Here is a 17,179-nt window from a genome sequence, read left to right as displayed (position 1 = left end):
AAATGTTAAGCTAGAATAATTTTAGAAATATATTCTTTTAAAGTTCTTTCTCTGAAAAAAAAATGCAATACGGAATTTTGTTTTATACTAAAAAGGTATACTTCAGGCCAACCTTAAAAATATGTTTGTTTGCAGTTTTCCGACTGTACCTTCAGACTGAAGGGTCGGTAGGTAGGGAAAATATTTTATTTTATCAGCCAAAATACAGTTTAAACAAGCAGTTACACTAAACCAAGTTTCTTGTGAAGAAAAAAAAACATTTTAAAACAACAAACACTGGCCATGCTGAAAACCAACATGAAATGAACAGGCATTTTCAGATAAAAAACTTTTTAACCAAAACTGAAACTTTAACATAGTGTCATTATCCAATTTATGACATAAAATATGGTATAATTATTAAATACTGGAACACTTATAAACAAGAAATGTCATTATGACTAGAACTGTTTTAAAGAAATATATTCAGACATGTATATGCTTCTTGACTAGAATGTTTTCAGAGTAGAGTATTTTCATCAGAAAAATGTAGATATTAAAGATTTATAAGACAATGTATTAAAGAGTATTTTTAATAAAAAAAAAAATGACCATTGAATCTTCCTCAATTGAAAAAAAGGCAACTTGAAAAAAAAGTATTAAGACATTCGACTGTTTTCATATTTCTAACAATATTTAATTATATGTGATAAGGTTATATTTTTTCCAGGCTTTAATGAAAACCAAAGAAATCTAAAGTTTGGGGTGAAATCCATAGCACCCCATTAAAAGTAAATGGTCTGTACTGAAATGTTTTTAATGCATAAAAAAAATTGGCAGCATAGCTCCTAAGGACATGTTTTAATTGAATTCACACAGGCGACAGTTTGGGTATATTTAATATTGTAAGAAAGAGAATAATTGCAATGAGTGGGGCAGCCCCCCTTATCCTAAAGGAGCATACTCATTGCAATCGAAGATAGATTTAATATAGAGAGAGTATATTTATTTTTCAAGCTAACCATTCATTTTCTCTACATCTTTGTGTAGTTAGGGTTGCTTCTTATTGATTTGGCATGATCTATATCCATTACATTTCAAATGAGCCCTTCCTCCGTATAGGCGTGTTTACAGATATCCATGAAGATTTAAGTCACGGAGGAGTGGTTTCATCTTTGTCGTCTTCACAACGATTTGTAGAAAATATGCCATACTTCAAGCTGCTGTCGAATTATTTAACCACTGAAATTGGTTCCATAAAGTCAGGCTCCACAGATTCTGTACCCGATTTGTTTGAGACAGAATGGTTATCGTGTCAGTTATGAATATCCGCTGCATCATCGTCAATGATATCATCACACATCATTACATGTGCCTGAATCTGTATAAACAGTTTATTAATAAACTTTTTTGTTTGTTATTTGTCTTAAAATTGACACGAGACGACAGCGTAAAGTACTCCTCCGTGACTTCATGGATACCTGTAAACAATTTCCATGTGCTTTATCATTAAATGGTCACATGAACGCTTGACGGGAAACTAAGAAAAACCGAACTTGAAATGCGTAATTGACCCAGACTTTAATCATTTCCAGAAAGGACCCAAAGTTCCGGATCATGTCAATAGAAGTATTAAAAAAAAATTCTTCAAATTTAAAGCAATAAAATTTTCACAGTCGGGAGGATTTTCAAGGGTCGGTCGGTAAACTGCAAACAAACAATATTTTAATTTAAGCCTCAAGTGTTTAATATTGATCAAAGGTCATGTGGTAAGCAATGCTGATACTTCTGATTAATATAAGTAACTTGGTAAATTTTTTTATGTATGAGGATGGACAGGTAAAAATTTTGATTTGAGTACATTTACATTAAGTTTGAAAAAATATACAGTTATCAAAAAGAATAAACTTATAATTTTACATCATGCAGAAGTACTAATTAATAACAAAACATTGACTTTTCTTACTTGGATTTCCAGAAAATGCAAATCTTCTACTCCAATTACAGGACTTCTTTGGTAGTTTGACATTATCTAACACTGTATGTTTAACATCACAACTGTCTCTGTCAGAAGTCTCCATACACAGACCCATGTCAACAGATACCAGGTACATTCCTTCACTGGTTAAATCATGTATCACAAAGCTGGAAAATAGGATGAAATCAGGAATACAAAAGAAGAATCATAACTTCCTGTCGATATGCACATCTACATAGTATCTATAAAGTTTCATGAAATTCTGTTGTGTGGTTTTAGAATAGTTGTGATGACAAAAAAAGCTAGGACTGGCGGACAGATTGACAGGCGGTCGGGTCATTAACATTATATCTGATGCAAAAATTGTGCGGGGTATATATAATAAAACAGATACCACAATTCATCAATAAGCACCAACCAGTACCTTAACTATTGAAATTGTCAAAATAGAAATAGAATCATTAAAATTTGTTTAATTCATCACTATAGATAACAGGGAACAATTTTCAAAACTTCAACTACACAAACTACTTCATTCTTTAAACAGCGTTATTCATTAAAATTACTACTACAGAAAAAGTAAAACTTCATTAATAACTGTCAAATAATTTGTTAAACGTGATATCAAATATAATTAAAAAAAAAATTCTTCCAGCGAATTAAAAATGCACTAAATGATTTCAGCTAATAAATATTCTTATAGCATTTACTATATTGTGTCTGGTAAAGAATTCTCATATGAACAATATTCTTACTCCATTCTTATTCCCCCTTGTAAGGCAAAGGATTGTGGTTTTCCCCAATGGAACTGTAACAAGGACATAGTCGTCTGCATTGTCTCAATGCCAAGAGTGATTTCATATGAACAGGGATTCAGTTTCAATGTAGACTGGATTTTCTTATCAATAAACCCAATGTCAGAACACATAGTAAAGGAGGTACAATCTGATTGGATGTTTAATGATACATCTGCTGGTAGAGTAATGGAATCTTCAAGTTTACCACATTCTGAAAAACAAATTTTCAATTTTACCTTTTCACCTCTTTCTAATATTTTCTATAAAATTTCACAATACAAAACAAAGTTTGCTTTAAAAAAAATTGTTTTGATTTTTTTTGGTAGAAATGTAAAATCTGTAAGTTCAAGTTCCCCTACATCTGCATATGAAACATTTTGCAAAATGTATTTATATCCTATGATTTTGACATTCTAACTAATTTTATCATGAATTTTTATTTTTAAACCCGTCAATAGATGGAAAACCATATCTGTAACTATGTAAGTGTAACTATGTTACACCAAATTTTGCCATGTTTACAATACACTTTTCATATGCTTTTACACAAACTATGTAAATTTAACTCAAACTTGAAAGTGTATGATTCTCAGAGAATTTGAAAATAGTAACACATGTTTTAATCAAAACTTTTTGAACTATAAGTCATGTTATTGCAATCAATCAGTGTGCCCAAAACCTTTGGTGAAAAGCTAGACAGAATAAACTGTTGTAATTACTTACGATCATTCAGTCTGTCAGTAGCTGTTGTGAACGGTAACACAGATTGATCACATGCTGTTACTTGAAGGTATTCACTGATTCCAGTATCTTGTAACAGTTTAGTTATTGTCACTGAAGGAAGTGGGTCCACCTTAGCTTGATTCTCAGCCAATAAAAAGTTGTTCAGAGAAAATGCTGTAGGATAAATATGCAAATTTTTTCATAAAAAAAATGCCAAAAAACTAAAAATCAACACTCTTATTTTCAGAGACTAGAGCACACCTGCCAAATCACAGGCATTTAGAGCTTGGTTGAAAGTATGTAAACTGTTGTAGGATGAATTTTTGTAAAAGATTTTATGTCTGGAGAATTTCAGAAAAGGTATCAAAAGGTACTTGGAGACAGAACAATTATTTTAAGCCCTCTCCCTTTTTTCCAGACTCTGTTTTTTTCTTTTTTTTTCTGTTAAATTCCATGATTTTCGAGTTTCTGTATACTATGAACATACATATATCAAAAATAATGCGTATTTGTTATTCACTATCAATTCCAAGTTTCTTCTTCACGGCAATCACTGCTATATTATATAGAATCTCTATATGTTATATGAATATAAACATAGTATACATGCAGAATAACGTACACGAAAATAAGTCTCCTTTCCCAGAGTAATTATGAAAATTATGTTTAAAAGTTTAAAACCGGAAGTCTTGTCTATGACTTAAAAGTCAGTCTGAAGACGGAAACAATACCAAGACGTCTTTTTTTTCGTTTTCTCCCAAAATAACCCAAACTGAATAATCATAAGAATGGATGACAAATGCAACTATGCATGGTACCTATAGTACACAGAGGCATGATGATTAATTCATTGTGGAAGGAAGAGAAGCGTCACACCAAAATAAGGTCTTCCATTATGAAACTGAATTGTTTGCCGCAATTTGCAGCAGACTTGCTGCAAGCTTACGGCAAAGAAAAAGTTTGCAGGAACACAATAAATAGTGTTTGCAGATGTTTGCCGCTAGCTGCAAACTTCCGGCAAACATTGCTGCAATCTTACGGCAAGTTTGCAGAAACATCAATGTTTGCCATAAGATTGCCAGAAGGTTTAAAATAATAAAGAATGTTTGCCGCAAGATTGTAGAAAACTTTGACCATGTTTGCCGCAAGATTGCAGAAAACTTTGACCATTCTATATGTTTGCCAGAACATTGCAGGAATTACACAATATTGACTGGGCATGCCTAGTTGGCACTTCTTGGATGCTTATAATTTGAAATTGTGGCTAGGTCATGTTGGTTGTGTTTGGAAATGCATTTCACATATAAGAGATCAAGGAGGTATTTTCGTTCAATAATATGTGATAATCAGTATGTAATTTTGTAAGTACACATGATTCATAGAACTTCATGTTTTAATGAAATAATTAATGTTATCATCATACATAATTAAGCAAGCAACTATATATACATGTATGTGTTATTGAAAAACTTTACCCATTATAAGTTTGAATTTGTAACTGATGTTGACAGTACTGCACCATCATGATCATGTTTATTAAGATTAAGTTCAATTCTGTAATGCAATTATTACCTAGCTTTATATTCTCAATACACATTTGAGATTTTACCTTGTTCATTTTTTAATACAGGTATATTATGTTATTTGAGAATGACTCCTGCCCCTTTTTCAAAACTCAAATGCATGTATGTATTTCCTTAAATCTCATGAGTTTGCAAGAATTCTTTCAATGACGTATAGTTGGTATAAAGACAGGAATTGACTTTTTAAAAATGTTGCTGTGTAATTTTTGAAAAAGATAAATTGAATGTGTCTTCACACATGACATTAGTATATGTGTAGTTCCTGCAAGTTTGCCGCAAGTTTGCCGCAAGCTTGCGGCAAATCTAATTTGCATAATTATGATTGCAGCAAGCTTGCCGCAAACTTCATTTGCATGGTAAAATGATTGAGGCAAGTTTGCAGCAAACATTTGCCGCAGGGTTTTTTTTTCGGTAAGGGTTTTCTTTTAATAGTATAGATACCTAAATTGTATATATATATTTTATGATGAAAAAACGTTAATACACATAAAAATACAGGTCCAACGATACACACATCAACTGTGCACCCATTTTCCACAACCAAAGCAGAAGACAGAATCTGTACATTCACAATTCCTACTACAGATACAGCAGGGGTACTGTTTTCAATATCAAGATTGACAATTACTTGCTTTCACTATTTTTGTAATTTTGAAATCAAGCGAGAGAACAAGCATTTTTAATATTACCATACCAAAGGCAACGAGGCAATGTGCTGACATCTTTAAATAAAAGAATGAAAAAAAAATAATTCAAGTTCGGACAAACAAAGAGTACGAAAGTATTTGCTTATTACAGTGAGTTGCTTATAGGTGTTACTGTAAAACTTAACCTATAGCTCAACCTGTTTTTAAAATTGACAACACAATAGGGACATTTAAATTGACCAGTTGGTATTGTTAGATTTAAATCTACCTTGATGCTACCTGTAAAGATTTTTATTCACCTAACCCAAAGTTTCAGCATGCTTTTTTCCTGAACTTTTTCTTACCTAGGATTATTCTATTAAAAAATTGATAGGGAAGAAAATAGTTTTGGTTTTCATTGTTTTAAATCCCTGATATATATAATTTATCTATTTTTTACCTAAAATTCTAAATCAGTAAAAGATTAAATTAAATATGTATTACTATGTTTGAAAATTAAACTGTTTTTACACACTAAATGCTTCTTTAAAATTCTAACCCTTATATATAGTATTGTCCAGCTGCCAGTGAAACAAGAAATAGCTGTTCAGGTGTTTACAGTTTAAATTTTCAGATAGATATGTTGTTCATTTGTTCACATGTCCCTTCAAGATTCTCATTTTGGATTATTATTTGCAATGCTTGAAATCTTTTGGTGTCATTGTGCATACAATATTGGATTTATTTTATTTGAATTCACTTCTAATAGATTTTTTATAGCAATTTTGCTTCTTAAAATGTGATGTGTTTTTTTCAAGATTTTATTGTCATGAAGGACATCAAGGAGGAAATAATTCATTCAAACTGTTTTGTGGGGCTTACATATGATGTTGTACATGTAAAATTCGAAAATAAGTTTGGAGTATACCTTGCTGTGTTTTTTCTTTGAAATCTATTATAATATTAGTGGGACTTTTGTGCATAAAATGCTGTGTTTGCTCAAGGAAATTCAAATTTTCATACGATGGGATTTAGTTATGTTAAAGATTAAAAAATTTCAAAACTGGAATTCAAGTAGGAGATATGGTGTGAGTTCATCCAACATGTTTCTGTGGCTTTAAATGTGATTTTAAAAACATTCATTATTAATTTGGGATCTATTACAAACTTAAGATGATTTACCATTTAAATGGGATCTTGGAAATGAAATAAAATGTTGAATTAATGCAGTGGATATACATGTAGTCTAATCTAGTGATAAAGTGAAAAATGAAAGTAAAATATTCTAAAATATTCCTAACGTGGGGAAATGTTTTAAGTGAATGTGAAATTGGAAATAGTCATTATAAAATTCTGGATCAAATATTGTTTGATTTGGAAATTTATAATAGGAAATGAAACAAGAGGCTGTCACAACGACAGCAAACCGGATTTATTAATATTTATTTGTGTCCTGGCAATATCGCAAGAACCATTACTGATGAATGGTGAAAGTGAAAATGGTCAATATCAAATTTGACCTCCATTTTGTCATCAGTATCAACATATTAAAATTTGAAAAGCTTAGATTGAATGGTTCATGAGAAAATGCAACAATGTGAATGGAAACGCCATTTTACAATCTTTCAAGAACCATAACTCCTGAACGGTAAAAGTCAAAATCGTCATTATTGAACTTGACCTCTATTTTGTTATCAATAACAACATATAAAAATTTCAAAAGCTTTGGTTGAATGGTTCATGAGAAAATGCACGGACACGACTGGAAACTCCATTTTTCAATCTTTCAAGAACCATAACTCCTGAATGGTACAAGTCAAAATCATCATTATTGAACTTGACCTGTATTTTGTCATCAGTAACAACATATCAAAATTTGGGAAGCTTTGGTAGAACAGTTCATGCGTAAATGCACGGACACGACTGGAAACTCCATTTTTCAATCTTTCAAGAACCATAACTCCTGAACGGTAAAAGTCAAAATCGTCATTATTGAACTTGACCTCCATTTTGTCATCAGTAACAACATATTAAAATTTGGGAAGCTTTGGTAGAACAGTTCATGCGTAAATGCACGGACACAACTGGAAACTCCATTTTTCAATCTTTCAAGAACCATAACTCCTGAACGGTAAGAGTAAAAATCGCCGTTATTGAACTTGACCTTCATTTAGTTGTCAGTAACAACATATTAAAATTTTAAAAGCTTTGGTTGAACGGTTCATCAGTTAATGCACGGACAACATTTGATTGCCGCCCGCCCGCCCGACCGACCGACCGCCCGCCCGACCGCCCGCCCGCCGTACATCCCCAAATCAATAACCGACATTTTTGTCACAAAAATCCGGTTAATAAAATGTTTACTGTGGATATAGAAAAATCAAGTGATATATAGTAAAAATATAAATAAAATATTACAAAATATTTGTAAAGTGAGGATAACTATTTGGAATATAGTAATGGAAATGATAAATTTTTTTTACAAGATTCTGAATTATGTATAGATTCTGCACCTGTTAAATTAGGATGTATATCATGGGAAGTTAATCAGAATTTATACTATGGATTTAGAAAAAAAATCTAGTGAAGTAGTGAAAAATTAATAAAATTGGGAATTATTTAAAAACTTTGGAATTCTGGATGAGATGTCAAATATCAGTGTAAAAAAATAAATGAAATTGTTTATTCAAATATGATTTTGATGTTTCATAAAGTGAGTGAAATATTACGATTGGATTATTTAGGGTATTAAACACTGCTAGTAAGTGGCTATGCAAACATTAAGATGAAATGTAGTGCATTTTAGGCCATGCAATTTTAAATAAACTGCAAGAAACAACATATATGATATAGTCATTCTTGTTTGGCTTGATAACTCCTAATATTTTGAATGACAGTAAAATAAAAATCTCTCAATAGAATAATCCTAGGTAAGAAAAAGTTCAGGAAAAAAGCATGCTGAAACTTTGGGTTAGGTGAATAAAATTTTTTACAGGTAGCATCAAGGTAGATTTAAATCTAACAATACCAACTGGTCAATTTAAATGTCCCTATTGTATTGTCAATTTTAAAAACAGGTTGAGCTATAGGTAAAGTTTTACAGTAACACCTATAAGCAACTCACTGTAATTACTTTTACAGCAAAATAAATTATGCATATGAACTTAATGATTCGATTAAAATCATTGATAAAAAAAATAATTATCATCTATCATATAAATTTTTTTTTCTAAAAATCAAGTTATACAGTCTCTTTTATTTTGGTGTCCATATATCCCTATAAAATGTACAAGCAAAGTTTGAGGTATGCTTTCATTTATTACAAGGAGTGTTAGCAATATCACAATTTTTGTATATTGTATATAAAATAAGTATATGTATGCTAATTTAGGCTCCTTTTTAGTTCTTTTCTGTTCTTTTTGGTATGTTCAGTAGGTCAGACCATTTCAAATGAACCTATAGAAATTCCTCTAACATACCTGGATCAAAGAAAGTTGAACCAGTGAAGCAATACTGTTTAGGAAGTTGTGTACCACTGAAGATCGTCATTTCAAAGTCACATGACCCTGATGTTTCAAAACATATCTTCATTGTCATATCCAACTGGTATTTTCCTGCTGACTGTAGATTTGTGATTGTATATCTAAAAATATATACTGTATCAAACTTTGATGTACTACAGAATTCAATAAAAAAATAATTCTTTATACTTTCAACTTTCATGAGACTTTATTTAATGTCTTTACACACATTTCTTAAAATATGCAGTATTTTTTTTTATATATATATATTTCTATAGATTTAGAAAAAAATGCAGTTTTGAGGATGGTTGTGACAAAATCTGCATAGAAGCAGATATGAAATTTGTCTTTTGTGGAATGCTTTTAATTTAGGAATACTGTGCTAACAACTGGGTGAACTTATCTCCTTTCGATTTGAAAATTCATAAACAATTGAAAAAATTGAAAAACAAAATTTTAGTGTTTTTTACACTCAACATGCAAATTTCAAACTGAAATACCTAGAAAAGTCATACAGGTATTTTTTTTCTTTGCATATTGCAATAGTGCATAATTAAATTGACTTTGTGTCAAAATTTTTAGGAAAAATCAAGAAGAGATCTTTTCTTTATCTGCTCTTAGTTATATCTTATTCAAAGTTACTGTAGAATTTAAAGAAACTGTTCAGATGAAAACAATTGTATTCTATTAATGATTTGTTTTTTTATAGTATTCCATGTCAGAATTTCTCATAAAAACCATATCTTCTTTTGTCAATATCTTACACGAGTCTAACAACATTCATCAATGTCTTTGTCTCTTCAACTCCTACAAAAAAAAATGTGTTTTTGAAAGATACTGCTTTGATCAGACATCTTCATTGAATGTTGTATGAATTTCTAAATAACTCAAGTGATTAAACCACAACTTACAAAATAAAGGTACACAATGGTATGTGACGCTTTAGTATTCTTTCTGAGGTAGCACATAGTTGGATATCAAATTGCATGGGCAACAAGTGAGAGAAAATCTTTACACTCATACAATTAGCCTTGTTTCCCAATGTAATTTAATACATTTTGTTTTAACAAAACTTCATTTTCCGTTAGAATAACAGTAGATACATGTAAACTGATTTGAAGTAATTAAAGCTCTCTAATATTCTCTAAATAGCAATAAAACTGAAAAATAACATCACAAATAGGCAGCTACGAAAAAAACTTACCAAACGCATATCCATTGAGATCAACTGTTCCTGTTACCCTTTCTATACCAAACTTAAGTTTGTGGTTACAGGGATCCAGTTCAACAAATGAATGGAAGCCTTGTTGAAGGAAGTCAGTGGACATACAACAATCTACAGCAGTACACTTATCATGGAGGTTACAAGCTGCATTGGCAGGAAGTGTTGGCAAGGTCATGTCTGCTGCACAATCTGAAAAGGAAGTAAGTGTACATACAACAATCTAAAGCAGTATACTTATCATGGATGCTACACGCTGCATTGGCAGGTAGTGTTGGCAAGGTAATGTCTGCTGCACAATCTGAAAAGGAAATCAATGTACATACAACAATCTACAGCAGTACACTTATCATGGATGTTACAGGCTGCATTAGCAGGAAGTGTTGGCAAAGTGATGTCTGCTGCACAATCTATTAAAAGTATCAAAGTATTGAGAGTTGAACATATTATAATGTCTGTACCATCTTTCAGCAGCAGATTGTGATTATAAACAATCATCAAGTAGTGTGGATTCATTTATTTTTCTTGGGTACTAATTTTCATGGATTAAAGAGCATTGTATTTGTGTGGATACTGTGAAAGTACTTTAATTCGTGGGTATCAATTTTCGTGGTTTGAGTAATATTTACATGTTCGTGGATTTTTAAATTCGTGGATATTAGTTTTCTAAAAAATAAAAGAAATTGAAAAGTTAAAGCCTTTAGAAACGAAGGTTACAAATAGTCTGGACTGAAGGAAATTACAATGTAAACATTGACCCGTGTAAATAGTAGTGACAACACTAATTAACCCAAAATAAGGTGATCAACAGATTAAGGACCATCAAAGGTGTTAATTAGGCCATAAACATGTCACCTAAAGTAATCAGTATCATAAACAAATCCTACAAACGTATCTTGAATTGCCAAATAATTCTTATCAAAATCAAGGCCAGCATCAAATTATTATATCCCATATGAACGAGAACTATGAGGATATAAAATGAACACTTTATCATACTAGCATATCAATACCGGAAATCTGACCTTCATCGAAAAAAAATGTTTTTATGAGAATTAAAAGATCAAAAGTTGTACAGTTTAGGTTATTAAAGATGAAATTAGTATAATCCTGCATGCAGTAGTAGTTCAATGACTGCTATTAAAGTATTCTCAGATTCGAGTTTATTCAATATATTCATTAGATCATATCAGTAGTCAAACCTTCATGGGTGATCTGTCCATATCTTGATTTGGACAATGGTGGTTTTATTTCGTTGGACACTTAAATTCGTGCAGGAAAACAACGAAAATTGGTACCCCACGAATAAAAGTACTTTCACAGTATATGATTTTGTGGTTTTTAAAAAGTCTGCATACAAATCTATATAAAATTTGTATTTTGTTAGCCATTTAAATTTGTGGGTCACCTGTTCCCATGAAATCCATAAAATTGGTACATGTACTGCATGAATAATAATGAATCCACAGTATACAATGTTCTTAAGATTCAGTTTATTCAACAAAAGTTAAATAATGCTGAACAGTTCAGGATGTACTTGGGTAATTAAAAACAACATAGAATTCAAAATTTATACCTTAAGTCAGAAGAGCTCGAGTTAAGGAACAAAATAACTAAAAAAAATATTGATAGTTTGAGATATTTGATTTTTCAAAATTGGTGAAAAAAGGCTGACTCTGACACTATGAAAATATAAGTGGGTGTTATAGGGCAAAATATTTTATCTTAGGAAAAAACATAAGGAGTCCCATCAAAAATTTCTTAACCTCACCAAAGTACATCCTTAAGTCAGAGAAAAGATTCATAATTGTTTTTTTCTCTTAGAATTGGAGTTAAATCTAATAGAAAATTATACAAATGAAAAATTTAAAGACATTACCTTTTTTCCATCTATCTGCATTGATTGGTGAATAATCCGACAATACACAAGGTGTTCCCAAGACATAGGAGTTTATTCCAAGTAATTTAAACAGATCAGTTCTCTCCTTGGAAGTAAATGTCTTTCCTGATTTTTTATTAATACTTTTCAGATGACTAGACAATGAAAATCCTGAAATCAACAAAAATCCAGTCTTTAATTACAAGATACTATTTCAATTTCTCTTTACTGATGATATTTGAGAATACATTAATAGGGTAACTTTAAAGTTGATGAATAGGAGGACATAGGGTTCATGAAACAAATTGCATTTGTCCCACTGGTGACTTTTTGGTGTCAATTATGTTGTCATTGTTTTCCCAATTTATTCATCTTAAGCTGTGATAAGTTCAGAAATTTTTATGCCCCACCTACGATAGTAGAGGGGCATTATGTTTTCTGGTCTGTGCGTCCATCTGTTTGTTTGTCCGTGCATCCTTCTGTGCATCATACCGTTCGTCTGTCCCGCTTCAGGTTAAAGTTTTTGGTCAAGGTAGTTTTTGATGAATCTGATGTCCAATCAACTTGAAACTTAGTACACTGGTTGCTTATGATATCGTCTTTCTAATTTTAATGCCAAATTAGATTTATTTATTTCACGGTCCATTGAACATGGAAAATGATGTGCGAGTGGGGCATCTGTGTACTTTGGACACTTTCTTGTTTCTTTTGTTTTGAGAACTGAATTTGTATAGCAAAATATTGTTCTATAAAATATTGTCCTGTAAGACAAGACAATATTTCATGACTTTGTATCATTAAGTTTTGTCCCCAACTATGAAATAATGTTCAGAGATGGACAAATTGCCATATGAAATTTTGTACATATACAGAAAATATTCCATTCATAGATAGCATGTAATTTTGTTTTGTTAAAGGGAGGTTATTCAAGGGTATATATTGTGTATATTTCATAGATGGAGTATCATGAAATTTTGTCTCTTGAAAGCAGGTTATAAACATTGAGTAATGTCTTTTATTTTATTGATAATAGCAAACAAACCTGCATTATTAATTTATGCAGCAATTTATGGTTATACACATGCTATTCATGAAAAAAAATAAGATCGAGAAAAGCTCACAAATTAATGGCAGAGTATTTCTCAGGGAAGATATAAAAAGATTAGGGAATATTTTCATGCACTGTTTCAGTGTCATGGACAAAATGGGTGGGGTGGGGAATAATAAAAATGGAGAATGTGTCCATGGGATAACCAGGTGCTCCGCAGGGCGCAGCTTTATACGACCGCAGAGGTCGAACCCTGAACAGTTGGGGCAAGTATGGACAAAACATTCAAGCATGATACAGCTCTGAATTTGGATTGTGATAAAATTTTTGACATTACATGGGGTTTTTTTACACAAAACAAATGTCAAGATTTTACAAATCAATTAAAGATTTCTTCTTCAAACTTATTTAAATCTAAAATTAAATAGTTGACACAGCATAGGTTTCTGACACAGAATGAATGTGGTCTAATGAACTTAAAAGTTTTTTTTTTGCCTTTGAGCAATTCACTATGCTGTTGAATATTAATCCTCTCAAAAAAATGTTTGAAGAAATTTTCTTTTTTATTTATGAAATCTGAAATGAGAAAAATTTAAACCCCCTCCCCCCTTTTTTTCACATCCCTGTTTCCCTTTTTCCAAAACTGATATCAATTCTAATTTCTAATGGAGTTTGCAACAATAACTACTCTTTTAAATACATCATAAAATATTAAATGTAAAATAAAATGCTTGTTATCACTGAATGGTAAAGATTGGTTGGTAGTAAAAGGGAATATACATTGTTTATTGTATAAAACAATAAAAAAAACTACATCAGCAACATTTTATATTGGCAAATTTCCAATGAAGTTATTTACATACAGTTATTGGCAAATAAAAATAAAAAATGACATCATAGTCATGTCTGGCAAATGTCTAAAAACATTTTAGATAAGATAAGGAAAAAAAGTTTCATCAGCAACATTTTATATTGGCAAATTTCCAATGAAGTTATTAACATAAAGTTATTGGCAAATAAAAATAGAAAATGACATCATAGTCATGTCTGGCAAATTTCCAACATATATTATCAACTACTATTCTATACAAAGAAAGATAACTCCAATTGAAAATTAATTGCTATTGCACAATATTGTGCAATTAGATATTTCTTGCTATTGTGCAATACTGTGCAATTGAAAATTTCTTGCTATTGCACAATACTTGATATGGAATCCTGATTTGGACCAACTTGAAAACTGGGCCCATAATCAAAAATCAAAGTACATATTTAGATAAATCATATCAAATAAGCCCAAGAATTTAATTTTTGTTAAAATCAAACTTAGTTTAATTTTGGACCCTTTGGACCTTAATGTAGACCAATTTGAAAACTGGACCAAAAATTAAGAATCTACATACACAGTTAGATTTAGCATATCAAAGAACCCATTTATTCAATTTTTTGATGAAATCAAACAAAGTTTAATTTTGGACCCCCATTTGGACCAACTTGAAAACTAGGCCAATAATTAAAAAATCTAAGTACATTTTTAAATTCAGCATATCAAAGAACCCCAAGGATTCAATTTTTGTTAAAATCAAACTAAGTTTAATTTTGGACCCTTTGGACCTTAATGTAGACCAATTTGAAAACGGGACCAAAAACTAAGAATCTACATCAAAGTTAGATTCGGCATATCAAAGAACCCCAATTATTCAATTTTTGATGAAATCACACAAAGTTCAATTTTGGACCCTTTTGGCCCCTTATTCCTAAACTGTTAGGACCAAAACTCCCAAAATCAAACCCAACCTTCCTTTTATGGTCATAAACCTTGTGTTTAATTTCATAGATTTTTATTTACTTATACTAAAGTTATGGTGCGAAAACCAAGAATAATGCTTATTTGGGCCCTTTTTTGGCCCCTAATTCATAAACTGTTGTGACCTTAACTCCAAAAATCAATCCCAACCTTCCTTTTGTGGTCATAAACCTTGTGTTAAAATTTCATTGATTTCTATTTACTTATACTAAAGTTATTGTGCGAAAACCCAGAATAATGCTTATTTGGGCCCTTTTTTGGCCCTTAATTCCTAAACTGTTGGAACCAAAACTCCCAAAATCAATCCCAACCTTCTTTTTGTGGTCATAAACCTTGTGTCAAAATTTCATAGATTTCTGTTCACTTAAACTAAAGTTATAGTGCGAAACCAAGAAAATGCTTATTTGGGCCCTTTTTGGCCCCTAATTCCTAAAATGTTGGGACCAAAACTCCCAAAATCAATCCCAACCTTCCCTTTGTGGTCATAAACCTTGTGTTAAAATTTCATTGATTTCTATTCACTTTTACTAAAGTTAGAGTGCGAAAACTTAAAGTATTCGGACGACGACGACGACAACGACGCCAACGTGATAGCAATATACGACCAAAAAATTAAAATTTTTGCGGTCGTATAAAAATGATGCCCTGCTTGCTTATAATGTTATAAAGAGACATTATTCAAGAACAGTAACAGTGACACGGAATAAATTCAAATTTAATCTGTGTTTTGGGGTAAAAAGCATTGTGTATAGGTTTCATATAATCCCATATAATAAGGTGGAGGCAAATTAAAGATAGATAAAGGAAACATATTTAGGGACATATGTAAGGACAGATGGATGTACAGACGGACATACAAGGATGACATTAAAATGTCCAATCACTGCTGTGGGGGCATAAAAAAAATATTTATATTTAGCCGAATTTATCAATGTATTAACTCTGCCTTCTACTTTACATATTCAGACTATTTCAGTTTGTTTCCATGTCAGCTGAGTTTACACAAGGTTTAAACACCTTAAAATTAACCTAAAATTGGATTACAACCAAATGATGTAACTTCAAGAGAAACAAAGTTTATGATCAAACACCCCTGTAATCATAGCCTAAGTAAAAGAATCCATTCTATCTCATTCTATCTCACATAGGACAATAAGATAAGTTAACTTACCTGATGTGGAATATGGTAGGTCCCAAGCACATTGTCTCCATGGGATTATAGCTTTAGTAAAGGGAGTTATCATTATCTCACATACTGAGGGACTGTTGAAGCATATCTGGACTTTAAGATTGACTCTGTATTGACGCTGTACTGGGAACTTCTCTATTTTGTATCTAAAAGATAAACAGACTTTTTAATAACCAATGAGATCCTAAGTATGGATATTAATTATATCGACCTCCTTTCTCAAAATGGTGTAAAATACTAAATTTTTTATGGCAAACTATGTTTTTGTTTAAAGTATTGATAACATAAATCAAATTTCTACTTACGTCAACTTTACAACTCCTTTCAAATTAAACTTCTTCTCCACACCTAAAACAATAATTATTATATAGAGAAAATAGACACCAGACATGCTTAAAGCGGAATAATGATTTTCAACAATTCATCAAAATCCCAAGCCTGTAATTTCTACACAATTTAGCAAACGAAACTAAACATAAACTTGATGTGTAACTCATCATGGTTAACTCACATACCAAAAATTAGCCCAATATTGAAAGGCGTTTAGAAAAAAACTGTATAACTGTAAAGACCGTAATTTCGGCAAAAATTAGCAGGCCGAACAAAACTCAAACTTACTGTAACTCATCATGGTTAACTCACATACCAAACATCAGCCCAATATCTGAAGCATTTACAAACAAGAATGTGTCCATAGTACACGAATGCCCCACTTTCACTATCATTTTCTATGTTCAGTGGACCGTGAAATTGGGGTCAAAACTTTAATTTGGAATTAAAATTAGAAAGATCATAGCATAGGGAACATGTGTACTAAGTTTCAAGTT

The 17,179-nt window shown here is 31.3% G+C and overlaps 1 protein-coding gene and 1 long non-coding RNA gene across 2 annotated transcripts; both read right to left on the bottom strand.

Annotated features, from left to right (window-relative positions):
* Positions 1 to 2,708: 2,708 nt before the first annotated feature.
* On the bottom strand, positions 2,709 to 12,210 carry LOC143056122 (uncharacterized). Its single transcript, XM_076229207.1, has 7 exons — positions 12,201 to 12,210; positions 10,756 to 10,839; positions 10,412 to 10,621; positions 9,972 to 10,014; positions 9,166 to 9,362; positions 3,478 to 3,651; positions 2,709 to 2,965 (listed from the first exon to the last, which is right to left on the bottom strand). The coding sequence occupies exons 1-7, from the start codon at positions 12,208 to 12,210 to the stop codon at positions 2,709 to 2,711; spliced, it is 975 nt and encodes a 324-aa protein (XP_076085322.1).
* Positions 12,211 to 12,314: 104 nt separating this feature from the next.
* Positions 12,315 to 16,705, bottom strand: LOC143057225 (uncharacterized). Its single transcript, XR_012972674.1, has 3 exons — positions 16,658 to 16,705; positions 16,335 to 16,498; positions 12,315 to 12,479 (listed from the first exon to the last, which is right to left on the bottom strand). It is a non-coding gene; the product is annotated as an uncharacterized LOC143057225 (long non-coding RNA).
* Between the last annotated feature and the right edge of the window lie 474 nt (positions 16,706 to 17,179).

The sequence above is a fragment of the Mytilus galloprovincialis genome, chromosome 13 (assembly GCF_965363235.1).
Source record: "Mytilus galloprovincialis chromosome 13, xbMytGall1.hap1.1, whole genome shotgun sequence".
NCBI classification, from domain to species: domain Eukaryota; kingdom Metazoa; phylum Mollusca; class Bivalvia; order Mytilida; family Mytilidae; genus Mytilus; species Mytilus galloprovincialis.
The sequence above is the reverse complement of the archived record's forward strand: the minus strand, read 5'-3'. Positions and strand labels throughout refer to the sequence as shown.

Bases quoted from the DNA above. Each gene is read 5' to 3' on its own strand.
- LOC143056122 (XM_076229207.1), bottom strand. The intron at 9,363-9,971 runs GTAAGATATTGA...TGAATTCTGTAG, and splicing joins ATGAATGTTGTTAGACTCGT to TACATCAAAGTTTGATACAG. The intron at 2,966-3,477 runs GTAAGTAATTAC...TTTGTTTTTCAG, and splicing joins TACTGACAGACTGAATGATC to AATGTGGTAAACTTGAAGAT.